This window comes from Zingiber officinale, chromosome 8A, assembly GCF_018446385.1.
Source record: "Zingiber officinale cultivar Zhangliang chromosome 8A, Zo_v1.1, whole genome shotgun sequence".
Taxonomy (NCBI): domain Eukaryota; kingdom Viridiplantae; phylum Streptophyta; class Magnoliopsida; order Zingiberales; family Zingiberaceae; genus Zingiber; species Zingiber officinale.
The window spans coordinates 4,642,466-4,670,399 of NC_056000.1; the positions used below are offsets into that span (position 1 = coordinate 4,642,466).

Consider the following 27,934-nt stretch of genomic DNA (forward strand, 5'->3'; position numbering starts at 1 on the left):
CTGAAGGTTTTAGTTCAGGTTTTTGTGGTCACAGGTTCTTTTACAATTTTTTAGGTTAGGCTATAGCAGTAAGTTTTTTTATCACAATCTTAGTGGCACAAAGTCATGCCTTTCAGTCACAAGGAAGATCTATAGTAAGAGTCACAAAGTAGGTCAAGTAATAGAAGGCTTGATTCTTTAAAATCTGGATCAATGAACTATTAGAGAAAAAAAATAAATTTGGCCCTACAAGAATTTCTGTCTGCATATTTGATAATAAGGCAGATGACTTGGACCCGGCATTTTAATTAGGTGAGTGCACTAGGGTACAACAATCAACCTCCACCGTAACATCTTACATTTGGTGTTAAGAGCTTTGGGAATAGGCATAGCATACACCATCAACGGAATAAGCAAAAGAATATACCCTCATAAAAGTAAAACAGTAATGCAGCATCCATTTTTAGCTCATAAATAGCAAGAAAGATTAAATATAATGCTAAATGGCAAGCTACATGTAACAAAAAATCCTTCATATTTCAGATAAAGGACTGACCTCACACTCCTAACTAACCAGAGGAAGCATGTTAAAACTTAATGGTGGCATGACTAATTATTCAATGGAAGAACCAAATGAACTCATTCCCATGTTAAAAACTAACTAACAAACCTACTTATTCGGTAAAACACAAAACATGCACCGACACTTGCAGTGCTCTGGACGCCTTATCTTGCAGAAAAGTGCAAATTGTACCTTCAAATTTTTGAGGAAGACTAGATTTTTAAGAAGCAGAAGACATATCCATGAAGCTCAGGGAAGCATTCTCCACTCCCCTTACTATCTTTCACATTATTTTTTCCTCATTGCCAATGGCCACATCTCCAGTGCCTTGTCCTTTCTTTTCATGAACGACGTCCCAGAAGAAGTCTGTCAAAGCTTTCTCATAATATGGCATTTTTGCATATCCAGGAAAATAGTTGATGTCGATCACAAGGTAGTGGTTCCCAACCTTCACATCCCTGATCACATCAAAATTGAAAAGATGTAATCCCGTAGCCCGCCTCAAACCTCTAGCTATCTCAGTGACAAAGCTCAATGGAGGCATCTCTGCCTCATCCAGATGCATGTAGTATTCTACCTCCGTTGGATCCTGTGCAGTCAAATTGGACACCTGGGAGAAAGTGACGGCCCCCTCAGCAGACTCCAATTTATCTTCAGAGACATCAGGAAGAGACTTCCTTCTCACGCACTGCACATAATCCCCCACCACGTACACCTTGAATATAACTCCGCCGTGGTTTACAAACTCCTGCAGCACAAGCGGTGGTTTAAGCTTTAGCAGGCCATCACGGTGGAAAACAAGCGACATCTTATGGGACTTAGCACTGCCATCGGCCACCAGAGGCTTAGCAATGACAGGGAAGCGAAGGGCCCCGACGACGCCAGAGTTGGAGAGGGCGGCAGAATCATAGATCACGACCTGGCTAGGAATCCCGAAGGTTTCACGCTCCTGGGGGATTTCGAGCTCCGACACTACCTGAAGCATAGAGATGCGATTATGGAGCCGCTCGATAGCCTGGGGTGGATCGACGATGGGGACGCTAGGGTTTCTTGCGGCAAAATTCTCGAGCTGACCATTCCACTCCTCGCCGTAGAGTTTGTGGAGCACACAATCGAAGGGGCCCTGGTCGGCAAGGGGCCGGGAGGTATCGATGGGGGCAAGATCGATGCCCCTTTGCCGTGCAAGGTCGACAAGCGATGGCTGGATGAAGCTCTGCTGTTTCTTGGGAGCAAGCGCGTATCCTACAGAAAATCTCCGAGGGTTCTCCGCCATGGTGAGCAGCTAATCCCTGGCAATTCTTCCTTAATCTCAGATTGCCAGCGAAACAAACCGCATTTTAGAGCACAGACCGACCGGAATCTACGATTATCGAGCAGAAATCGTTGATTTCCAAGAGCGAAGCATGAAAAGAAAACAAAGATAAATTAGGGTTATTCCCCTCTTCTCGCTCACTGATAGCCGAATCAAGGATAAGAATGAATCAATCGGGCGAGGGAAACGCGATGGGGAAGCGGAAGAAGGGACTGCTGGGGTTGCCCTTATTTTTATAGCACGACGGCGAGTGGGAGGAGGTGCCGTCACTCGCGGTGACTCCTCCGCCTTGGCGCCAACCGAGAAGCGATGCCGCATGCGGAACGAATCGATGCGAAGGGAACCACGCGCTTCCCATCCGAAGGCACTGCGACGTGGCGGCCCACAAGCCGTAAGCTGGCGGTTCGACGGAAGCAAAACGAGCATTTGGGATCGGAAGGGAGGGGAGAGCCCAGACGGGGCCTGGTAGGCCCACCTTACCTTTGAAAGAGAATCTTGTGGGTTCGAGTGGAAGATTTGCAAACACGCGAAAATGGAAATTAAATTATTAAAAAGCGATAAAGCAAAATTTTCAAATAAATAACGCCTAAACATTTTAGAAACTCTGACAACGCGAGTCACTTTGGCCGTCTAAGTAACGCAGCAGCCAAGTGCCGTCTGAAGCTATCGCCGCACCACCACCGCCGGCCCTGTTCTCCCGTCCTCTTCCAGCAACCGTTGTCTCCCCCTTTAGTCCTCCTCAGCCACCGAATTGAAAAGGCGATTGGAAGCCGCGTTCTGTCTATTTCTGTCTCGCCATGGCTTCAGATAGCTTAGCTTTGTCAGGTAAGTTTTTTTTTTTTTTTGGTTTCTCTTTTTTGCTCTACATGGTTGGACTTTTAGAATGCTCAATTGTTTGCTCCTTAGAAATTTCCCTTTTTTGTTACTTCTGGGAGTTTGAAGCTTTAGATAGTTGGTTTACTTTGACACTGAAAACCTAATTAAGCCAGAATAGATCTCAATGTGTCATTATTTGTATTATCCGAATCCTTCTGTATTTCAGGAGAATCTTGCTAGCTGTCGACAAAAGGGGGATCAATTCAAAAACCCCTTCATTTTTACCAATTAATTGGAATTATGTTTTTTTTTCTCTTGAATTATATTCCCTTTCTTTTGTGTAGGTTTTGCTATTCTATTGTAGAAAAAGAACCCACTTGATTGTCAATACATAATCACCTTGTAGTTGCCTTTTTATTTATCTAGCAAATCACAAAATAATATATACTGCCTTTGATATTTGGAGGTTGAGCCCCTTAAAGCGTTCATCTCCATTCCATTTTTCTTTCCCAGTGTTCTTATCCTGCGTTCAATACCATTTCTATATTATTTTTCATCATTAACTTGGAAAGCTTTGCTAGAATGTCATAGTATCTATTGTAGGTCTACAAATTTGGACTCCTGGACTTCTGAGCAACTTAAGACAATGGTTTTTGGAGGCAACAACTGGGCGCAAGTTTTCTTTAAGCAGCATGGGTGGACAGATGGTGGCTAAACTGAGGCAAAGTATACATCTAGAGCAGCTGAGTTGTATAAGCAGATACTTTCATCCCTTCGTCACCTGTTGCTCCATCTACTTCATCTGGTACTATAAATGGATTTCCTGAACTTAAACTTGTAGATGCCCCAAGGACAATTTGAATGATGAGAAGCCCAAGCCTGAAACTACACATTCACCTGAAGCTCCTATCCGTTCTACCGTCTTATCCTCTATCAAGAAACCCATTGGTACGAAGAAGACCGGAGGGAAGACTGGTGGGCTTGGTGTAAAGAACCTTACAACAAAGGTAATTTTCTACTTTGAAAGTTTGATTACTCCATAATCTCAAGCACTAGCTGATCACCAGTCAGCTATAGTACTTAGCGTCTTTGTTAAATATCTAGTAAAATTGATGTCTCATGTGCCTTGGGTTTCTTTCTCTCTTCCCTGTCTTCGCTCTTAACTGCTATCAAGGTTATAAACTCATTACTAAACTAAAGTGCCTAGTGCTACTATGTACGAACCTCATGCATGTAACAACTAGAAAATAGTGGGCTGTTACCATCAACCTTTATATGGCATTTCATCAACTTTCTTTAAAACCCTCATGTATCATTAAGATGAAAAACTAGATTTTTTGTAATTTCTTGTTCATGTCTCCACAGCGCGCGCGCGCGCACACACACACATGGAGACAGAGATTTAAATCTTCAGATTGGGCTATAATAAGAGAAGTGAAAACATTAGTACAAACTCTACCAGATCTGGAATTACCATCAGAAAAGGCATATATTATAATAGAGACGGATGGTAGTATGGAAGGTTGGGGTGGAGTTTGCAAATGGAAGCCCTCAAAATATGATTCAAGGAAAGCTGAGAAGATATGTGCTTATGCTAGTGGTAAATTCCCAGTGATTAAATCCACTATTGATGCAGAGATATACGCTTGCATAGAAGCACTAACAGCAATGAAGATCCAGCATTTGGATAGAAAAGAAATCACATTGAGGACGGATTGCCACGCTATCATAAAATTCTTTAACAAGACGGTAAACAACAAACCATCACGAGTTCGGTGGATTACTTTTATTGATTATATTATCGGGACGGGCGTGGATATCAAATTTGAGCACATTGAAGGCATAAACAATGAGCTGGCGGATGCATTATCTCGTCCGGTGCATCATGTTATAAAGGAAGCAGCACCAACAGAGGAACAAGTACAATTATTAAATAAGGTGGAAAGTTCACTAGAAGAAACCAAAGGTGCAGATGCCACGATCAAAGATATTCTTGGTAGGACTATATTGGAGTTATTTGCAAAGGCATCAACTTCTGTGGATACTTTTGTAAAAGGGAACTGAGCTCCGACAAGCCGTTCCTTTTCTAAGGAGGTATTGTAAAACCAGTGGGCGGCCAGTGGTTTTGGCCGACCAGAGTCAATAATGGGGATTTAAAGCAAGATGATAAGGGATAGGATAAGATGCGATGGGGCCCTCAAGAGTACCCGGTCTCATCCTTATCCCCTATCTTTAGCACTTATAACCCTTTGAGTTAATGCTTAGCAGGACATACGAGAGAAACTCGGAGTTCTACTAAGAAGTCTATAAGTGAGAAGTGCGAAGTCCCTTGTAAGATATTGCTTTCTTGAGTTCAAGAACCCTTAGTGGTCTATACTCAAGAGATCCTTGTAAAAATTTCTATGCTATCTATGGTATCAGAGCGTGGTTTGGCAATTATGATAAATTTCAGCTAAATTTTTGAAAGGTATTCTGGTAAGTAGTTTTCGGGAGGTATGTGCCTATTATTTAAAATTTTAAACTAAGTAAGATATTTTTTTTTATGTTGTAAATTGCTTTAGCGTCTATACTCCATATGGAGCTGTGAAGTGCTTCAGTAAGGTCGTTCAAAAGGGGAAGGTACCTACAAAGACCTGAACATAGACTTTGCGGTAAGCTTGAGGGGTAGGGGACTAAAGAAAATTTACTTCATAATGAATTATGTCTGAAAGGTTTGAAAAAGAAATTAAAAACTGATATCAAAACTCTCGAACTGTGAACCTTGAATACCTTAATCTAGAATCAAAAGTTTCTCTTGAAGGCATTTCCAATAATATTGGTGTACTTTATGACCGGCTGTTATTACACTCAAAAGTATCCATATCTGAATACAGAACTTTGTTAAAAATCCTGAAACAAAATCATCTGGAAATTTCACAAGCTCTGCAGGAATCTTTGAAGGAGCAAAGGAAGTTACGACAGACCCTTTTACAAATACAAGAAGAATTGATCCATAGCAGGCCTTTAACTTTCTCGGAAGCAAAAGATTTATTAACAAAGCAGCCAAGCCATATCGAGGAGCAGGCAAAGGAGCTAGGGAAACAAATCAAGAAGGTAGAAGAAATTATGCAGGAGGTAAAAAGGCAAGTGTCATGAACTTTCCTCCAACATCAAAATCAAAAGAATATGATGAGGCACTAGCAAATACAGAGGAAATTAGTTCTCCTGCTATTGGTTTCATTATTGCAAAAGACGCTACAAACAAAGACATAAATAGGCAAAACAATACAATAATTGATCTTTTGATAAAAATAAATTATAAATTAGATCAATTACTTGTAAAACCTATTTCTAGCAGTACTGAGCAGGTGTAAGATCTTGCAAAGCAATTGGAAGGTCTTACTATAAAGACAAAGACAACAAAAAAGGAACCCTTCTACGTATATCAAGACCCTCTGAAGATATACAAGGAAGAAAAATGCTAAGTCTTTAACGCTTTTTACTGCAAAATACCAAGACCCTCTCCATAATACCTGGTATAGGTATTTTACTGCAAAATGCTAAGTCTTTAACGCTTTTTTGTATAGCAGCCCTTTTACAGATTTCCGCTAAGTATTGATATGTGAAATGACTTCTAGGTATGACACCAACCTGATTAGCGGGATATTTGGCTTTAAATGCTGCTTCTATTTCATTCCCAATAATAGGGGGCATTTTCCTGAATAATTTATATGATAATTCTGGACTGATGAACATCCTTCCTGACTTTGCTGCCAATATCTTGTAATCATTCAAATAATTAAATATATCTTTCATACTATTGCATGTTAATCGTTCAATATCGATATAAGTCTGATCTTGCTGGTAAGGGTCTTCCAATAAGAAGGATCTTCTTATTGCAGATAAAATGTTTTGTGTTTCTCTGGCCATCTGTATGAGGGCCTCATATTCTGTGGCGTATGCCATACGCCACTGAATCCACATTTTCTTTTCATTTTCTCCTAAAAGGTTTTCAATAAATTGTACCTTTTGAGAATTGTCCAGCCAGGTCTTTTGATTTACAGATTGTTGGTTATTGATTCCCATCTGGAGATGACTTCTGAATATTGACCAATATATTCTGGTAGTATTAGAATGGCTCCATCATTAGTTTGAGCTGATCCATGGCCGGTGATTATGCCCTCTTGGTTTAAACTTCCCATTGATAATTGGCGCTTCTGCTTGCTCTATTCTTGAATTCACCTGTGCAGGGGGATAATTAACTTGTCCCATAAGAGGTTCTTGAGGAGGGTTGTACCTGGAAATTGCGCTGGTACTAGAAAATGTCTTTTCTCCAGTTGCTTGTTGTACCATACTGCGTAATATAGGATAGTCCAATGATTACAGATGTTCTATCAATGAGTCCGTCCCACGTGTGCAGCTTCTTCCATATGCTTCAACCATTCATTTGGTTCTTCTTTATTTACTGAGGATGAAGACTCTACTTCCTGAATAGCTAATTCCTGTATCCCTTCAGTAATTTTTTCTGTATTAGCAATTTGCTCTTCTAATTGCTCTACTTGCTCTACCACCTGCTGCCAGTATTCTTCTGCGCCTGGGTCATTGTTGTCCCAATAAGGGGGCAATTGTTGATTATTTTCATCCTGTAACACAGAGTTAAGAGAAAGAGAAGGATAATCATTCTCCAAATCTTCCAAACCTAAAAAGTAGGCTTCCCTTTCCTCTTCTTCTTCTTGGTCATAGCTTGGTTCAGCCGGTAAGTCTTCTAGTTCCAAGAATGGATCTTCCTCCCATGGTGTATCTTCCCAGATACTTGGAAATACAGCTTCATTTTCTTCATCACCCCAGCCGGGTGGAGGAGGAAGTTCTATATCTGAAAAATTTTTTGGGATGTCATAATTAACATAATAGTCAAACTTACCACTTGGTTGTCCAAGGGTATCCCATCGTCCAGTATTATATTTGGATTTTTTTTTTATTCTTTTTGGGAATGTCTTCATGGAACAGTGGTAGAATATATTCACTTCTGAGCATTCCTACGAATTCTTCTTCTCCTTCATTCTGGATTTCTTCAATATCAATATTACTGAGTCTTTTTGGCTAAGAATTTTTTGTTGCATGTAACCCTGAAATGATAATGAGATAGAACCATCTAGTAAGGTTGCAGTTCTGACCTCTCGAGGGTTACGAATTTGTAAAGTTGTCGATGGCTGGAGGATCCATCTCATGCCTTGTCGTTCTGAAATTGTTCTGGGAGTTGCTGATACTGCATGAATTCCCGTACTAGCCAAGTAATCTGCTACATTTTGTACATTATATCGAAAACCAGCATGGCTAGTATTGGTTAATCTCCCAATTAATCCCCGTGTTATTAATAAATTTGATTCAGCAGTATTTCAATCTTCATAACCATGTATTTGTACAACTAATTCAATATGATGATAAAAATCTTCCACACTTATCATCATGTTTGGTGCAATATAAACTAATTGCGTACCTCCAGAAAGGTCAACCTCCATTGTCCCAATAATTGATCTATCGTCCCTCCATCTGGTGTCTCTGAGGACAACTAGAGCGTTTACACCTGCATTTCTTCGATGCAAAGCATGTATTCTGATCATTACTAATCTCAGATGGATTAATTGCATACCTTCTTGCCTCAGAATTGAATAGCTAGCTTGATTAATTAGAGATAGATTCTGTTGTCCTCCAATAACCAGAATTCTTGTTTCAGAATAATGTTGATTTACCCGATGTCTTGGTTCAGACCAATTAGTTGAATAAAGGGTCTCTGCTGGTACTAGTGAAGCCCTTCGTCTTTGTGATAATTCTAATTCAGCTTCAGGATTCAGCTGGCTCTCTAGAGTTCTTGAGCCATTTCTTGCATTACTAAACCTCCTTTGTGTTTCATACCGAAATCTTGCCATCCTTCTATAACTCCTTATCTGATCTTCCTGTGAAGATGTTACTGGCTCAAGTGTTTCAGTTGTACTTCTTTCAATAATAGCAGGTCTATTTCTTGTCGCCATTTAACTTTTCTTTTTCTTCCTTGTATATCTTCAGAGGGTCTTAGAAGGGTTCCTTTTTTGCTGCCTTTGTCTTTATAGTAAGCCCTTCCAATTGCTTTGCAAGATCTAACACCTGCTCAGTACTGCTAGAAACAGGTTTTACAAGTAGTTGATCTAATTTATAATTGATTTTTATCAAAAGATCAATTATTGTATTGCCTGTTTATGTCTTTGTTTGTAGCGTCTTTTGCAATAATGAAACCAATAGCAGGAGAACTAATTTCCTCTGTATTTGCTAGTGCCTCATCATATTCTTTTGATTTTGATGTTGGAGGAAAGTTCATGACACTTGCCTTTTTACCTCCTGCATAATTTCTTCTACCTTCTTGATTTGTTTCCCTAGCTCCTTTGCCTGCTCCTCGATATGGCTTGGCTGCTTTGTTAATAAATCTTTTGCTTCCGAGAAAGTTAAAGGCCTGCTATGGATCAATTCTTCTTGTATTTGTAAAAGGGTCTGTCGTAACTTCCTTTGCTCCTTCAAAGATTCCTGCAGAGCTTGTGAAATTTCCAGATGATTTTGTTTCAGGATTTTTAACAAAGTTCTGTATTCAGATATGGATACTTTTGAGTGTAATAACAGCCGGTCATAAAGTACACCAATATTATTGGAAATGCCTTCAAGAGAAACTTTTGATTCTAGATTAAGGTATTCAAGGTTCACAGTTCGAGAGTTTTGATATCAGTTTTTAATTTCTTTTTCAAACCTTTCAGACATAATTCATTATGAAGTAAATTTTCTTTAGTCCCCTACCCTCAAGCTTACTGCAAAGTCTATGTTCAGGTCTTTGTAGGTACCTTCCCCTTTTGAACGACCTTACTGAAGCACTTCACAGCTCCATATGGAGTATAGACGCTAAAGCAATTTACAACATAAAAAAAAATATCTTACTTAGTTTAAAATTTTAAATAATAGGCACATACCTCCCGAAAACTACTTACCAGAATACCTTTCAAAAATTTAGTTGAAATTTATCATAATTGCCAAACCACGCTATGATACCATAGATAGCATAGAAATTTTTACAAGGATCTCTTGAGTATAGACCACTAAGGGTTCTTGAACTCAAGAAAGCAATATCTTACAAGGGACTTCGCACTTCTCACTTATAGACTTCTTAGTAGAACTCCGAGTTTCTCTCGTATGTCCTGCTAAGCATTAACTCAAGGGGTTTTATAAGTGCTAAAGATAGGGGATAAGGATGAGACCGGGTACTCTTGAGGGCCCCATCGCATCTTATCCTATCCCTTATCATCTTGCTTTAAATCCCCATTATTGACTTTGGTCGGCCAAAACCACTGGCCGCCCACTGGTTTTACAATACCTCCTTGGAAAAGAAACGGCTCGCCGGGGCTCAGTTCCCTTTTACAAAAGTATCTACAGAAGTTGATGTCTTTGCGAATAACTCCAATATAGTCCTACCTAGAATATCTTTGATCGTGGCATCTGCACCTTTGGTTTCTTCTAGTGAACTTTCCACCTTACTTTATAATTGTACTTGTTCCTCTGTTGGTGCTGCTTCCTTTATAACATGATGCATCGGACGAGATAATGCATCCGCCAGCTCATTGTTTATCCCTTCAATGTGCTCAAATTTGATATCCACGCCTGTCCCGGTAATATAATCAATAAAAGTAATCCACCGAACTCGTGATGGTTTGTTGTTTACCGTCTTGTTAAAGAATTTTATGATAGCGTGACAATCCGTCCTCAATGTGATTTCTTTTCTATCCAAATAATGGATCTTCATTGCTGTTAGTGCTTCCATGCAGGCGTATATCTCTGCGTCAATAGTGGATTTAATCACTGGGAATTTACCACTAGCATAAGCACATACCTTCTCAGCTTTCCTTGAATCATATTTTGAGGGCTTCCATTTGCAAACTCCACCCCAACCTTCCATACTACCATCCGTCTCTATTATAATATATGCCTTTTCTGGTGGTAATTCCAGATCTGGTAGAGTTTGTACTAATGTTTTCACTTCTCTGATTATAGCCCAATCTGAAGATTTAAACCTCCTGTCACCATGCGGGGAAGTTTTTGAATATAATGGTCCCAATAATCTGCTTAAGTTTGGTATATGAGATCTACCATAATTAAAATTCCCAGGAAAGACCGTAAACCTTTGAGAGTAGTAAGAACTTCTTCATCAAAGTCAATAATCTTCTTGATTATGTGCTGTTGAAGCCTTATTCGTCGATTGCCAATAACTACCCCTAGAAACTCTATTTCGGGTTGAGCTATTTTCATCTTTGTTGGGGAAAGAACTACTCCCTCCTTTTGACAAATATCTAACATTTTATTTAAATGCTGACAGTGCTGTTCTTCATCTGCTGAAAAGATTAAAATGTCATCAATATATACTACTAAAAAATCCTCACATCCTTGAAAACAGAAATCCATTTTTCTTTGAAAGATGACTGGTGCATTTTTTAGCCCGAAGGGCATTACTAGCCATTCAAAAAGTCCTTGGGGAACCAAAAATGCAGTCCAAGGGACTGATTCCGCTGCATCATAACCTGATAAAATCCTGATTTCAGGTCAAATTTTGAGAATACCCTGTTATTGCCTATCTTTTTGAGAATGAGATTAATACCAGGTAATGAGTACTGGTCTTTGTGAGTATTGTCATTGAGGGTTCTGTAGTTAAACACAAGCTCCTCCTTTTCTTTTTTCTCTTGCCCTGTAAGTGGATCAACAGTGGTTCCAGACTGAACTATGAAAGCCATTGTCCGGTGTCTGCTCATACTTGGTCTGATGACCTTCAGCTTTAATAATGACTCAATATGAAATTTAAAAGATGCTTCCATTGCGGGAGTTATATGTTTGAGAGGTTTATCCTGAATAGTTATATCAGGATTTATAATGTCTGATGAACAAATTACCTTGTTTTTGGCCCAATGCTCTAGAAGATTGTCCCCAATGTATCCTGATTCCTTTAACCTTTGAAATAACGGAGCATATTGCATTTTGAAGTCAATTTTGACTAAGGCCTATTCTGAAAGAAATAATTCCTCATATATATTCAAATACTCATCCTCATTTATTTCTAATTCTGGGATGACTTTTGCTGAGATATGAACTTCTGGAGATGTATTAATTGTAGTAATTTCTTTGTAAAAAGTTACCTCAGTTCCTTTTATCCTCAATCCGCCAGCCATAGATTTGATAAAATTGCAGCCAATTAACATCTGTATTCTGTCTTTCAAGTTCATCTTCAGCTGGTATGTAAAGGGAATCCTGAACTTATGCATTCCAATTGTCATGTATCCATTCTTAAGCTTCTTTGTAGACTCCTGTTGTGAATTAATGTCTGAAAAAAGTACTTTATAGTTAATTTCTTCAAATGCATTTTTAGATATTACATCTTCACATATACAGCAGGTCGTTGCCTCAGTATCCAGGATTGCTTGAACCTTTGTGTCTTGTACTCCAAGTATTTGCAATACCACTTCCATATTATAAAGTCTATTAATAAATGACCTTTTTGATGCTGATAAAATTATTTCTCTTCCTGTTGATGATTCCGGTTCTTCTTCAGTAGTTGATCCAAAAGACCCTATTCCTTTGACTGTGTCCTCCAATCTTGTTACTACTTGAATTGGGGGCGTCATAATTTTTTCAAAAATTAACTGTGCCACACAACTGCCATGCTCCAATAAGAGGGTTAGATTAGAAAAGTTGCAAATTAGCAAGCATACCTCTCCCCAGTATCCAGATTGCTTGAACTTTTGTGTCTTGTACTCCAGGTATTTGCAATACCACTTTCATATTATAAAGTCTATTAATAAAAGACCTTTTTGCTGCTGATAAAATTATTTCTCTTCCTGTTGATGATTCCGGTTCTTCTTCAGTAGTTGATCCAAAAGACCCTATTCCTCTGACTGTGTCCTCCAATCTTGTTACCTCTTGAATTGGGGGCGTCATAATTTTTTCAAAAATTAACTGTGCCACACAACTGACACACACACCATGAACCTTAACTTTCTGAAATATTTCAGCCAAATGAAAGTCTCTATGATCAGAGGCCTGAAGAACCAGCTCCTGCTACAACATCTTCAGCTAAATCAAAGATAACAGATGTAAAATACGACACCTAAATATAACCTTAAGGGAATTTTCAGAAATTTTTAGAAATTTTCTGAGAATTTTTCGGAGCTCGTATGACGAGTTTAAGGGGATCAATTATTGGGCCATGAGAAAATCTGTTTAAGCTACCCATTTAAACGAGGGAAAATTTTATTTTTCTTTCTTTTTCCTTTTCTTTTTCTTCTCCCGTCGCCGTGCCGTGCCCCATTTCTTCTCCCCACTTCTCTTCCTCTTTTTCGCCGAGCCCTAAGCCACCCGATGCCATCTCCTTGCTTTCCTCCCCAACCCGACGCCGTCTCCTTCCCCAATCGGCGCCGCCTCCCGACGCTTCGCTTCCTCTCCTCCCACGCATACAAAACCGAGCCCTCTCCCGATCTCTCTCGCTCACGAAGTCCCTCTCCCTACGTCTCTTTGCATCGTCTCCGTCCGCCATAGCTCGACGTCGCCGGCCATGGGAGATCCGGTGTCGCCGAGTCCGTCTCTCTTTTGCGAACACACTGAGCCATCCTCGGTTGATCGCTGCCATCGCTGATCTCTCCGTCATCTCAATCGCACCAGCACCGTGTGTCCGTCGCCAACTGAGGCCCCTTCTCCACTAATCGCTGGAGTTCTTCCGGTGGTTGTTCTTGTCTCTGAGTCGCCCTCTCTACACGGGACAACCTTCGACCAAGGGCAAGGAGTCGTGCCGCCGCCTCTGTGAGAGTTGCTGGACAGATTCTCAGTTTGCTAATCCCTTCTTAGCTGCCAAAATCCGAAGTAAGTGTTAACCCTAACCTCTGATTTAGGAGATGCACTGATAGATTTCTAAGTTTCAGGCATCTACTCAGGTTGGACAACGATATCAAACTAGTTCGGTCACCCTTACAGCGGTGAACGCGCTCCGACAGTGAACAAGCAGGTAACCTTCCAGAAATTGATGAGTTGTTGGAGGTCAATTCATTGTTCTATCTTAACACTGCAAATTGAATCAAATGATAGTTGGGTTTGGTCCGAATGGTGGAACGATTAGAGTTAATGGAGCTAACCCTAGTTGATCGATGGATTAGATTTAGTTTTGGGAATTTTATTTAACTATTTAATTCATATAGAATTAGCTAAGTAAAAAATATTGATTGATACAAAACTCTGATTTCCGACGAGCTGCCTTACGTGGGATTTCTTTTGGCACGCGCTATTTTGAGGCGGATACTTGACTTATCTTTTAGATATTATCATTTGATATGCATAGAGGATTTTAATGAGTAGTAATAATTATGTTATATTTGCATCGGTATGTCATTGCTTGATTCCTTCAGCATGCTTATTTATTACTATTTTGCATCTATTACTCTCTTGATTATTTATGCTCATAGAGGTAGTGACATACCATACCTTATACTATATCAGACTAGACATTTACCATATCTGATATGTGTACTTAGATCTTCTTATTTGAGCTATTTATTTTTGGTACATGTTTTATGAAGGTAGATATGGTCAGAATTTTCATGCTTAGTGTCATGCACCATCTTGCATGATTGCATGCTGAGCGATTGGTAGTTCCATTATTATTGAGCTCATCGCTATTTACATGGATCTGCACATACAACCACTCATGGGTTAGTGGTATATCAGGCAGGGTGTGTGGCAGTTTGCTCTATCAGTGCTCCATTGGTCCACTCATGGGTAGCGTGACGCAGTGTGGTAGCACGACAGGGATCCCTCCTCTGGATTGTCTCAGGGAGATGAGAGTATTGAGCTCCCCCACTTATGATTTGGGGTCGGAGGATAGGTGTACTCTGACAACATCCTGCCCACTAGGTCACTCATCAGGAGCAGTGATGACAGAGCGCACAGTTGTCATAGCCCTACCCACTCGGTCTCACTATCTTGTGTGAGATGGTTGACTAGCATCAGGGTGACCATGTCATTTGCATCATATGCATGGATTGCATTTATTGCTTGTGTTTGCTGCACTTTGTTTGCTGCATATTTGGTGGATGCATATGATTGACATGCATACAGAAGATATGACATTTTCGGTCTGACGATCTTATTATTCTGATAGGAGGTCCTGGTGAGTACAACTTCTCCAATTTCTTTTAGTTTTGCATTTTTCATTATTATTCCAGGAGACTGTACGCATAATTGTTACTATTGGTTATTTCCTACTATGTATGTCAGCTTGGTATCCGCTGAGTGTTGGACTCATCCCGTTGATATATTTTCTATTTCAGGTTGAAGCTGTCAGGAGGTTCCAATCGCTAGTCCCCACCCTGAGTCGCGACGGTTTTTCTATCTTTGGACTTTTGGTTTCCTTGTTAAGTTCCTACATACTTATGATGTGTGATTGCACTCGAGGATTTTTATATCGAGTTTTGATCTACTACCTTTGTTTTTCCGTTGCGGAGGTTTTCCGTCATGGGTTGTGTTTTCCTCGAGTAGTGGTATAGGTTTATTAAACTGCGTGGTTGTGAATTGTTGTGTAGTCAGCCGGAGGCTGATTTATTATAAACTGCGTGGTTGTTTAAATCTTTTATTGTATTTGTTTCGGCCGTGTTGGCCGAGGTTTATAAGCCCTGAGGGCTATGTAGATGAGTTTAAGATTATCATCTGTATAGGAGAGATGTTGTCGAAATTTCCTCGGACTCCCCCGGGGCGTGACAATTTATTTGGTATCAGAGCAGGTTTACGATGCATGTTTTTCGTGTTCTGGATTTTTGAGTTAATCTGGTACCAATTTATTTGGTATCAGAGCAGGTATACGATGTCTATTTTTCGTGTTCTAGATTTTTGAGTTAATCTGATACAAATTTATTTGGTATCAGAGTAGGTTTATGATGCATGTTTTTCGTGTTTTGGATTTTCGAGTTAATCTGATACTAATTTATTTGGTATCAGAGCCCGATTTTGCGAGTCAATTTGGGTATTTTTGGATTTATACGGATTTTCGTCGATTTTTTTGTTTCGAAATTTCAAGGTATTATTTGACCTCGTCAAGGAAAGGTCATTTTTGGAGACTTGGCAGTGACGGAACATCTCCAGACGACAAATAGGTAAAATGATTAATTTTATAATTTTGGTACTCGTATTAATACCTAGGTAATAATATTTTCCTTTTTGGCAAAACTTATTGGTAACTTATACAATTAGTGCAATTCTAAATAAAAAACAATCACATTTGAGGTTTCAGTACCAAGATTCATATTGTCAGCTTTGACTATTTTCTAAATTTTCATCAGGATGTACTAGGTTATCATGAGAACATATTATATCATCTTTTCCCGTGTGCGTGGCTGTGGTAGATACTGATTTGGTAACAAAAGTTCACTATTATCAGGATCAACTAAGTAAACATACTTACATAGCTTGACATTGTCGATGGATTTAGTTTGCGGAATAAATGTAGTTTAGGTTATTATTTTCTTCTGATATGAGAACAAATATCAACATTAAGGGAACATGTTATCCAATAGGAAAATAGGACGTAATGAATCACCCTGAGAATGAAATCGGATGATAGCCTTTTACTTATGGAGGAAAACTGAAAAAAAAATTAAAAAAAAATAATAAATATATAATAATAATAATAATAACTATAAATTAAACTCTTCCAAACATGTTAATTGGTTAATTAATTAACTTTACTGTAAATTATTGCTTAATAGGGTAAGATTGATTTAATCTAGCAAACCTATATAATAAAGTTGTATAGAATGTTAGCCAGATCTCAATACATCTATATTGACAAATCTTACTAGTTATGATTGTCGTATTCATGAACCTGATGAGACTTCTTGTGCATTTATGAGGGAGATTGGTAGACTACCAACCCTTAGACCGCATCGACTGATCGTCTCCCTACCGTCCGGTGATACATTGGACGTCACTCAGGAGGTTAGAGGTTGCTCGTTAGATTTTGACAATATGATACTCATGGTTGATTTATTAGTACTGCAAATGGTCGAGTTCGACATTATCCTTGGCATGGATTGGCTGTCTGCATATCATGCCACGGTTGATTGGCAAACGAGGGTGGTCACATTCCGACCTCCGAACCAACCCTCGTGAAATTTCACTAGGGATGATGACATATCGATCATTTCTGCGATTCAGGCTCAGAAGCAGTTGTCGCATGGTTGTTAGGGATTTCTTTTGTCATTAATTAATGTTGACAACAGCGGGAGTACTCAGCTCTCAGACGTTCCAGCGGTCCGAGAGTATCCGAATGTGTTTCTAGATGAGTTACCAGGTTTGCCTCCCCGAAGGTAAGTGGAGTTTGCTATTGAGCTGATTCCGGGGATCGTGCCAGCATCGAAAGCTCCTTACCGTATGACCCGAAAGAGTTGGACGAGCTAAAGGTCCAACTCCAGGAGTTATTGGACAGGGGATTTATTCACCCTAGTGTATTTTCGTGGGGTTCTCCGGTATTGTTTGTCAAGAAAAAAGATGGTACTCTGAGGTTGTGCGTGATTATAGATAGCTGAATGTCGTGACCGTCAGAAATAAGTACTCCTTACCACGGATCGAGGATTTGTTTGATCAGCTCAGAGGTACAGCAGTGTATTCTAGGATTGATTTGCGATCCGGATATCATCACTCTCTAAGGATTCGCTTATAACTCGATCGGTCGGCACGAGAGTCTGGAGGCACGGTGTATGACCCGAATGCCTTGGAGAGTGGAGGCACAGTGTATGACCTAAATGCCTTGGAGCTTGGAGGCACTGACCTAGATGCTTTGGAGTTGTGCCCTAGATGTCCGATTGGCTATATTTTACGAGTTATGGTCAAGAGAAGTGGGGAGCTGGCTCTGTAAGTCCGACTAGCCTTTAAGTCGACCAGGTTTATGTTGGGGATTCGACATTTGCTCGGAAAATTCTGTTTGGTAGGATTTTATGTCAGGGGTTCATCTTGCACTCGACCGCTATACTTGAATATAGAGTTCGGTCCACCCGAGGAATGTACCTAGTGTATCCAGCCTGCCCTTTGGTCCGATCGGCCAGAGCACTCGGTGGTGATACTGGACTCATTTCACCATGACATCGATACGACCCGAGAGTTGACCCCTTCTTGACCTTCATTGCCACATCAGCCGACTTTCTTGGCGTTGAACCCAACTTCGGGGGTCCCACCTTACTCGTTGTATCACTAGCCTCCCTTTCAAGTCTAGTCAAATGAAATTACAAGCTCGACTAACTAAACACTTATGTTCTTTAGTGTCATTGGCTTAGACACACTCGGTCCTATTTCTGTCGTTTGAGTTTTATGCTAGGAGCATTGTCCATTCGAATAGTTATAATTATGGTAAGAGTTGAGAATAGGCGCGAGGACAAGTTCGCTTATAACTTGGTCGAGTGACATGAGAGTTTGGGATAGGCGAGAGGGCAAGCTCGCTTGTCGCTTATAACTTAGCCAAGCGGTACGAGTGTCTGGAACAGGCGCGAGGACAAGCTCGCTTATAACTCAGTCGTACGATACGAGAGTATGAGATTTGGGCGAAAGAGCAGACTTGCTTATAACTCGGCCGATCGTATGACACGAGAGTCTAGGACTTGGACACGAGAGCATGCTCACTTATAATTCGGCCAGTCAACACGAGAGTCTAGAGGCATGGTGTATGACCCAAATACCTTAGAGAGTGGAGGCATGACATGAATGCCTTGGAACATGGGCACGAGGGTATGCTCGCTTATAACTCGGTAGGTCGACATGAGAGTCTGGGACAGGCACGAGAGTAGGCTCGCTTATAACTCGGCCTGTCGACATGGGAGTCTGGAGGCACAATGTATGACCCTAATGCTTTAGAGAGCGGAGTCACATTATATGACCTAAATACCTTAGAACATAGGCGCGAGGGCATGCTCGCTTATAACTTGGCTTAGCGACACGAGAGTGTGGAACTTGGGTGTGAGAGTAGACTCACTTATAACTCAGTCGAGCGACACAAGAGTCTGGAATAGGTGTGAGGGTAAACTCGCTTATAACTCAGTCGTACGATATAAGAGTCTGACACTTTGGCGCGAGAGAAAGCTTGCTTATAACTTGGCCAGTCGGCACAAAAGTCTGGAGGTACAATGTATGACCCGAATGCCTTGGAGAGTTGAGACATAGTTTATGACCTGAATGCCTTGGAACATGGGCGTGAGGGTATGCTCGCTTATAACTCAGTCGAGCGCTACGAGAGTGTGAGACTTGGGCGCGAGAGCGGGCTCGCTTATAATTCAGCCGAGCTGCATTAGAGTCTGGAACAGGCGCGAGGACAAGCTCGCTTATAACTCGGTCGTACGACACGAGAGTTTGGGACTTGGACGCGAGAGCAGACTTGCTTATAACTCATTGGTCGGCACGAGAGTCTAGAGGCACAGTGTATGACCTGTATGCCTTAAAGAGTGGAGGCACAGTGTATGACCTGAATGCCTTAGAACATGAGCGTGAGGGCATGTTCGCTTATAACTTGGTCGGTCGACATGAGAGTCTGGAACAAACGCGAGAGCAAACTCGCTTATAACTTGGCAGGTCGACACGAGAGTCTGGAGGCACGGTGTATGACCCGAATGCCTTTGAGAATGGGGGCATTGTGTATGACCGAGAGTGGAAGCACAGTGTATAACCTAAATGCCTTGGAGCTTGAAGGCACGGTGTATGATCCAGATGCCTTGGAGCTTAGAGGCATGGTGTATGACCTGGATACCTTGGAGAACTTGAAGAGGCACGGTGTATGACCTAAATGCCTTCGAGAATTGAGGAGGCACGGTGTATGACTTGAATGCCCTAGAATTTTTACTATGTGAAAGATAGAGATATATTTTGAATTTTAAAATATAAAATTCAAATTTTAGACTTATCTGTCGGGTTGGCTTAAGCGGATAATCTCAAGTTGTTAGATAAGGACGGATAAACCGTTATGTATGGCTGAGCTACCAGTCGGGGCATTCCTACCATTGGAGTTGTTTCGAAGCTATCTATCGGATTTGACTTGCTAGTTGGATGTTGTCCATTTTGATTACTGTCGATCGACATGTGTTTGGGGATGCTAGTCAGACTTCACGTGAAGATACCGCTCGGATGTTTTGATCCTTGAATTTATCGATCGATTATTTCCTTTGAGCGTATGCCCGACCCTTCCTACTATATTTTTGAAGGAGATAGTTGAGAGGAGAGTGAGCATAATCCTTTATTCGCTTCTCCTGATTCAGACATTTGACGAAGCCTCTTGGCATACTGATGACATTCACTGGTAGCATGATGAGGAGATTGATGGTAGTCACAAAAATATCTGTACCTTTCAGGTAGTGACTGATTCACTTCCCGCATTGCTCTTTCTTCCCGGACTGGTGGAAGGAGTTTCTAGGGCGTTTGGAGGTGGTAGTGGTTTCCGACCAGCTTGACCGATCGGAGCTAGGACAATCACCTTCTTTTGGACGACCTGGGCTTCTCCTGCATTAATGTATTTGACCACTTTCCCTTGCAGGTCGTCGAAGCCCGTTGGGGGCTTTCTAACGAGGGCTCGGAATAATTCTCTTCTGAAAGGTCTTGGAAGAAATCGCTTATTAATATCTCGGAAGTGGAGGACGAAACATTTAGCATCGCTTAGTTGAATCGCCTGATGTATACTTGCAGGGATTCTTTGGCCCCTTGCTTGAGCGTGAACAGACTCAAGTTGGCATTTTGATACCTCCTGCTACTAACAAAGTGGTGCATGAAGGCTTTGCGAAAATCTTTGAAGTAACAAATGGACTTAGCCGGGAGCTAGCTGAATCATCATTGTGTCGACCCGACTCGGAAAGGATGGTAAGGAACGCTTGGGGCTTAATTCCATCCGTGTATTGATGGAGGATGGATGCGTTCTCAAATTTGAGTAGATAGTCCTTTGGGTTGGTCGCTCCACCATGCTCTCAGATCGCTAATGGCGGAAATGATTCGGAAGCTTATCTCCCAAAATCTCTTGGGAAAATGACATACTTATCCGCTCGGGGGAGCTACTAGCCATAGGAGCTTTCCCCCTTCGGATGTCCCGAGTGGGTGCGTTCTCAGGAGATGATCCTTAGGGCTTCTCTGCTTGACCCAAGGCGTACGAAACACGGCTCGGTCATATGCTATCGGAGACGGGGGTATGCACGGAAGATTGATCGGCTGTGCAGGTGCTTGCTTAAAGCCAGCTGTTGGTGGAGGAATCGGTCGGAACCCAGTTGGGCCTTTTACTCGGGTCCATCTTTCAGTATGAGGGTCCATCATCGATGCAGTTGGGTCGTTTGGTAAAGAATCCCTGGATGCTGCTTGTTGCTGTTGCTGCAGTAACTTTTGCACTTGGACCATTATTAGGAACTCCAAGTCTTCTTGTGATAAGGTGACGATGGTGAGTCGTCCAACCTCTTCTATTTTCGTGTTTCAAATTCATGCGAAGTTCCTACAGATGACGCCAAATTTGATCTTATTTGAAAGTGGGGAAGATGGCACGCCGACTTTGGGATGGCGTCGAGGTGGCTTGGATGTTGATTGTGTGAAGTCTGTGAGCTGAAGTAAGGTGACACCGAGCGAGCCTGCAAGTAAAGATAACAATCGGGAGAAGGAAGTATTAGTCACCAGGCAGAGAAGGGGTTCTTGGCTTAAGCACTCCGATGCTCAAGTTAGAACAATAGCCAAGCAAAATGAAGAAGGCGATGAATAGTAGAACAATGATGAACTGTGGTAGCAAGATCTCGCGTACCTCCACCTCTCCCCAACGGAAAGAATCCCTTTTTATATCGTCCCTCATAAACTCTGCAATTTATGAGGCGACAGAGAATGTCCGGTGTCAGGATAGTCGGGTAGTGAAGGATGTACGGTAGCTTCCCCTTGGTTGGAAGATGGTTCCATTGTATGTATATGTCAAGATTATGGCATATTCTCTAAGAGATTGTTACGATTCTCTGACCATGCTTTCTTCTAAAGAGAGTCTGACCGGCTCTCAGTCGAATAGCTGTAGATTAGGAGTCATGCTCATATGAGGAACTGTGCCCCGGATGCCTGATTGGCGCTGGAGCTGACCGGCTATATGCTAGAAGTTATGCTCATGAGAAGTGGGGAGCTGGACCCGTAAGTCGAACCGGCCTTTAAGTCAACCGGGTTTATATTGGGGATTCAACATCTGTTCGGATAAAATGTCCGGTCGGATTTTATGTCGGGAATTCATCTTGCATTCAACCTCTATACTTGAATATAAAGTTCAGTCCAGTCGAGCAATGTGCCTAGCGTATCCGGCCGACCCTTTGATTCGATTGGCTAGAGCACTCGATGGTGACACTGAACTCATTTTAGTATGACATCGATATGATCTAAGAGTTGACCCCTTTTTGACTTTGACCGTCACATCAGTCGACTTTCTTAGCGTTGAATTCAACTTCGGGGGTCCCACCTTACTAACCGTATCATCCTGCATTTGGTTAGGGTTTTGAGTTCATGACTTTTTGTCCTAACCATGCAAGGCAAATTACAAACAGAATATCTGCATACTGCAGTACTTTATATCTTAAACTGAATGATTGTTTGTTTTTTAAGCTTTAAGCTTGAGCCCATTCGATATGTTATTTTGCATTTGACTGTAGTTGCTATATTCTTTTTGAACACTTTAATCCGTTGCTCATTATGTTGCTATTTTCTATTTTGAAATATGGTTAACTTTTATTTTGATCTTCAATAGGAAAGTAATGAGGCAAGGCAGAAATTCTCGAATGCCAAGTTAATTTCTTCAGCACAGTTCTTTGGAGAAAACAAAACAAGTAGTGAGAATGAGACGCACAGGACGCTGCAAAGGTTCACAGTGTCAGTATGTGCAATTTACAACCATAATTTGTGTCAAAGTTGAGTGTGGCACTAACTTTCGTAGATTTATTTATGAGCCAATGCTGAGTAGTAATTTGCTGTGTTTTTGCTATTATTATATTTTGAAAGTGTTTCCATGTTTTTTTTTATTTACATAGGACTCCAAAGCCATTTCAAATGCCGATCTGTTTGGTAATGGCACATAAGATCCTGATCTAGCTTTTGCTACTGCAGATCTCATCAACCGTCTCTTTCCAGGTCTACTGTTATAGATGTTTTATTCAATTTTCCGATTAATTGTTCATGAGATGCTCATGGGTGATTTTCATTGGATTGCTTTCCATCTTAAGAAACTTCATAAGTTTCATTTCTGATGGTCTCATTAGCAATGCTTTTAAAATTGACTAGTTGGTGAACCGGTTGCCTTGGTTCTTTGTTTTCCAGCTAGTTTAACTGGAAATTATCGATCCAATGACCTTGCTATTCGAGTCCAGTTTTGAAAACACTGCTTGTGGTTATCAAATTGGCGATTAGGCTATTAGGCATTTGGTTAAAAGTGTCATCCTTGCCTGGAATATGTCGTCTCTTGATTTACATCATGTGTCCTATGCATTTTTAGGCGTCTGAGGATTTATCTTCCCTCACGAACATTGCCGGGGAGACTGGCAAGAAATTGACTTCCATTGCTTCCAGCCTTATCTACGATCTTCAGGATAGAATCCTTTAGCTGAGTTAGCATGCATTATCAGTGACTGGCTGCTCAACCACAAGTCCACAACGATTGGTTCAAAACATCACAAACGTTTTTTTTCTAGAGTTGTTACTGAAACTTGGTTATCGTACGCATTTTTTAATTACATTCGATTTGTTATGTAGCTATTATTTCATCAAACAGAAGTTTGTGTATCTCATTTGAACTATTTACTCGGATCAATATTTGTTTTGTATTTAAAAATGAACGTATCCATGTTTCTCATGAGTACATATATGGCGTGGACCCAAATAAGTTCTTTAGCAAACTTGAAAGATTAGTTTATAGATGAAGGCAGATTTCTTCGACGTTATGATAAAAAGCCTAAACAAAAAAGTAACTCAGTTTTTCATTGCTAATTCTTTCCATTCAATTTTCTTTCATAGGACTCACAAAAAACATTCTAACTCTCCAATTAAACAAATTATAGAAAGTAAAGCCCACATAACAAGCTAACAGACAATCACACCACAAAATTTTGGTCTACGGAAAAAAAAATAGATACATCTCCACCATACGATACAGCAACTAGTATAACCTCAAAAAGTGAGGACTGCAAGCATAAAAATGGGCTCATTAAAAGTGCAAAATGTTGAATCATCAAACCAAAAGTTGAAGATGGACATAATTTACCAGATGCAGAGTCTGAGCTCTGATCATGGCTGCATGGTTTAAGAAACACTATTTTGGTGCTACAGAGGTCAGCATCTATCATGGAGATAAAATCCTAAGTTCAATCAGAAACCACAAAAACAAAATTGGCATCCCGTGTTTGTTACTCATGCCTCTGGTTCTCAAACGGGCGTATATGGAATCCTACTGAACTATAATGCTCTTGTTTGAATTCTCTGCATGTTGATTGTGCTGGGGAGCAGTCTCTGGAACTCCAGAGATACTAGTGCTCATTTCCTGCACAGGCGGCGGGTTAACAACAGTCATTGGAGCAATGCTATCGGACAAATGGCCCTTCATCTCACGGTGCTCCTGGCAGATAGCACACCAATGCATACAACAATGGACCATGCAAGAGTCACACGGAGAGTCCTGTAATCACAAAAAGAAAAGAGACTTAGAATGAAGAATATTACTCAAACAAAGCTAGATGTAGGCAGCGAGCATCTGTGCACAATACAATCAGCAGATAAAACATACAAGCTAGTCAAATATAAGACAGTCGAATGCAGGCTAGTAACAGCAGTTTGTGAAATATTATGCCTACAATGTTCTGATGATCTAGTAAGTCAATATAAAGTAGATAAAAGCCAAATGGCATCTCAAAGGAACCTAACTTGGTTTCTCTTACAACTAGGTCCATATTTAAGGTATATGAACCAACTACTTTATCGCTTGTTCAATGTCCAAGTAATTTAGGACTGGATACCTAAAGCTTGAAAGTTGAAATGTTAGAAGATCAGTGTAACAATAAATCACCAACTTTTGTATTTGTGAATCCTTAATAGGGAAATTAAATTAATGGCTCATACCAAGGAACTTTTGAAAAAAAAAAACCGACTGATAGTAGAGGAGAGGATGAAATAATCAGGGTTGGATGAAGTTCCTGTTAGCAGACCATTTATAATCTTTCAGCGGTGCAATGCTATAAGATGATGCATTAAAAACTCACAAACAAGAAAAAATCAGATGTTAAAATGAATTTCTTGCGTGTAAGATCTCTAAATGGTAAATAACAAAATAGTAGAAAAGGAAGAACAAGAATTCACCTTGAGATGGTATTTCTTTTGCAGTGATTGTCTAAATATACCAGTATAGACACCACACATCCACCATGAAAATACTAATCCTTCTCCAATCAAAAATGATGTTTTTGGGTCAATGCCATGGAAAAGTGCTGTAGCGGCTCCAAGTAAAATACCACCTTCAACACAGATAGCATGACATGTACAAGGACTTGTCCATGGAATATCTTCATAAAGCGTCTCAACATTGTGCCCAAACAAGACACAAGGACATAAAAGTCCTGTCCAACCTATCATACAAAATGGCCTCAGACAAAATTATGACACTGTCCATATTAGACAATATAATGAGCAGAAACCCGTATTTAGCAATCACAATCTTTTGAATAGAATATCATGATGATATAATGATAGAACTACAAAGTATCCCTTCCAAAGGTGGCACAAGGTATATAAAAAAGGTAAAATCTGAGGGGATAAAAGATTGAAAATTTCCCTTAGGTGTATTGTTCTTCATTCTATGGTCAGTTCAATGTTGTAACGAGCAAAAGAGCAGATAGGGATCAAAACAACTCAACAACCAAATAAGAATCGGGGAGTTTCATTTAGCCACTAAATTTTCACTTTCTTTTGAAAATGATTCTAGTTTTCCTTCTAGATTTTGAAAACATATGAAAGTTATATAAAAAACAGTTTTTTTTTGCGTTTGTTTTCAACAAAGAATCATGAACTAATGAGAGCACTTACAGCTCTCCGGATCCTCAGAACAGCCACAAATTCCAGTCGTCCAAGCTTCATCAGCAGGTGGCTCATAGCTTTCGGGAAGGGGCTGCCCGCACTCGATGCATCGTCGAACCTCCAACTGCCCGAAGAAAAGCAGGCACACGCGCTATTATATTGCATAGATCGATCTAAATATGAAGTTGCGTCCAAAATCCAAAACATGAAAACCAAAAAAAAAAAAAAAAACAACAAAATCCAGCTCCTATCAAAGGATAGTCTGGTTTTACAACCCTAACCTGGGGAACATGAACTGGCTGATTCAGCTCTCCAGGGAGGATCTCCTCCAATGGAGCATCCTGATCCTTGGTGAGCTTCACGTACCTCGATGAGACCGGCTCGTCTGACATCTTCAGGGAAAGAACAGGGACCAAATGGCGCTCCGGGGAAAGAAACTGAGAACGAGGAAATTGACGAACACCAACGAATCGCGGAGTAGCACCAGCATAGGATCCGGAAATGTGGGAGGAGGATGGTTTGGATTTCGGACGGAGTGGATGATCACCGGCCACGGAGAGGCTAATCACCGGCCACGTTTGCGGTAATCATCATCCTCTGAAGCCGGATCAGTTTCAAACTTCTCTTTTCTAAAAGGGAAATTTTCAATTACCACCTGAAGTTTAGGAAAACTTCAAAACAAACCCCGTCGTTTGGGAAACATCACAAACCCCGGGCCAAACTGGCAACAGAGTCCACTGACCAAAATTATTAAAAGACTAAAAAATCAACCCTTTTCTTGAAAGGTTCTCGATGACACCAACACCTATAAAATCAACCCTTTTCCTTCCATAATTCGCTCATACATGAATAGCATATTACTGGAACAGTAAATTTTGTTAGTCAGTATAAAATCTCTATATTTTAATTATAATACGTATATATACATACATATAATTAATATATAAATATGATATTACTAAAATACTCTTATATATACATGCATATATGTATTCTGGCTGGTCATATTCTGATTATTTAGGTAAAAAAAATTATTAACCACGGAATCAAGAAAAAATCTCAGTTTTTCAAGGTTTTTCAATTCTTGGTTGCATGTCTCTTTTGTTGACGTGTCGGGCATGGAACACAACTGGAGAATCATCGATTATCTAAATCAAATAAGATTTTTGTTGATAACTTTGAATGAATAACCAAGGTTATCAAGAATAACCCTCAACCAAACGTATCCTTACTGTAATGAGATAGAGTCATAACCTTTAAAACCTTATTTACAATTAAACCCCATTGAAATTAATTCTCCAATACCATTTGAAATCACTTCAACCACCACCTACCTCGTAGAATCAACCCGTTTCAAATTAATTTTCCAATACCATTTCATATCCTACATTAATGCGTTAAATACATTCAACGAGCGTATCTTCTTTTCACCGAAAATCTAGTAGCTCAAAATTTTAAATCTTTCGATTTGTTTCTCCATATGATGGTAAAAGATGATTTATTTACTTAATGTTTTTATTAATCTGTCCCCAAATCAATATAAACAATATAAATTATGAATAACTACTAGTCTTAAACAGTTGAATAGCGTATGAAAATGATTAACCAAGTCAGAAAATATCGAACATGGAACGATCGATCCGGTCCTATAAAAATTTTTCACTGACCGTTACGATAAATTGAGAAAGTACACAAGAAGACTCATCCTGACAACTTAACATTATCAGAATCAATGTTCGTTAGGGAGAAAAATTCTTCATAAATTCATTCCTTCGCATAAGATTGAGAGATTCCTTCACATGGTAAATCACAGATGATTTAACATTTGAAATACGGACTAGCACATAAAGGAAGATTCCTTCCCATAAAATAAAATAGGGGGAGAGGGAGAGTGAAGTTATTCGGATATTTGAGGATCGAGGATTACTAGGTTTTGGTGAGAGACTATGAGGGTATAATTGCCAATAAATTTTAGTCGGTAATCTATCACCATTTCAGTTAACTTTTTTTTTCCATCGGTAAGGGTCTTCGAACTATTTATATGATACCAGGGGTTTTTTTTGATGTTTCTCAAACCATGGGGTTCGTTTTGATATTTTCGAAACCTCAGGGTAATTAAAATTTTCCCTTTCTAAAAATAGAAGACATTGGGAAGGTCGATA

General features: G+C 40.2%; 2 protein-coding genes and 3 long non-coding RNA genes across 6 annotated transcripts; 3 read left to right on the forward strand and 2 right to left on the reverse strand.

The window, feature by feature from the left end:
* Window positions 1-450: 450 nt before the first annotated feature.
* LOC122012030 (inositol-tetrakisphosphate 1-kinase 5-like) lies at window positions 451-2,068 on the reverse strand. The gene has a single exon (XM_042568479.1). The coding sequence runs from the start codon at window positions 1,812-1,814 to the stop codon at window positions 825-827; it is 990 nt and encodes a 329-aa protein (XP_042424413.1). The 5' UTR covers window positions 1,815-2,068; the 3' UTR covers window positions 451-824.
* Window positions 2,069-2,360: 292 nt separating this feature from the next.
* Window positions 2,361-9,811, forward strand: LOC122012033. Of its 2 annotated transcripts, none has more exons than XR_006120095.1 (4): window positions 2,361-2,678; window positions 3,273-3,395; window positions 3,511-3,676; window positions 5,598-9,811. It is a non-coding gene; the product is annotated as an uncharacterized LOC122012033 (long non-coding RNA). The 2 variants fall into 2 exon arrangements; XR_006120094.1 differs by having other exon boundaries at window positions 2,363-2,678; window positions 5,590-9,811.
* A 3,164-nt stretch (window positions 9,812-12,975) lies between these two features.
* On the forward strand, window positions 12,976-15,186 carry LOC122012031. The gene is made up of 3 exons (XR_006120092.1): window positions 12,976-13,562; window positions 13,634-13,704; window positions 15,023-15,186. It is a non-coding gene; the product is annotated as an uncharacterized LOC122012031 (long non-coding RNA).
* Window positions 15,187-15,600: 414 nt separating this feature from the next.
* On the forward strand, window positions 15,601-23,541 carry LOC122012032. The gene is made up of 4 exons (XR_006120093.1): window positions 15,601-15,841; window positions 22,465-22,624; window positions 22,745-22,844; window positions 23,206-23,541. It is a non-coding gene; the product is annotated as an uncharacterized LOC122012032 (long non-coding RNA).
* Window positions 23,542-23,905: 364 nt separating this feature from the next.
* Window positions 23,906-26,365, reverse strand: LOC122011568 (cell number regulator 6-like). The gene is made up of 4 exons (XM_042567951.1): window positions 26,054-26,365; window positions 25,782-25,896; window positions 25,059-25,324; window positions 23,906-24,381 (listed from the first exon to the last, which is right to left on the reverse strand). The coding sequence occupies exons 1-4, from the start codon at window positions 26,162-26,164 to the stop codon at window positions 24,154-24,156; spliced, it is 720 nt and encodes a 239-aa protein (XP_042423885.1). The 5' UTR covers window positions 26,165-26,365; the 3' UTR covers window positions 23,906-24,153.
* Between the last annotated feature and the right edge of the window lie 1,569 nt (window positions 26,366-27,934).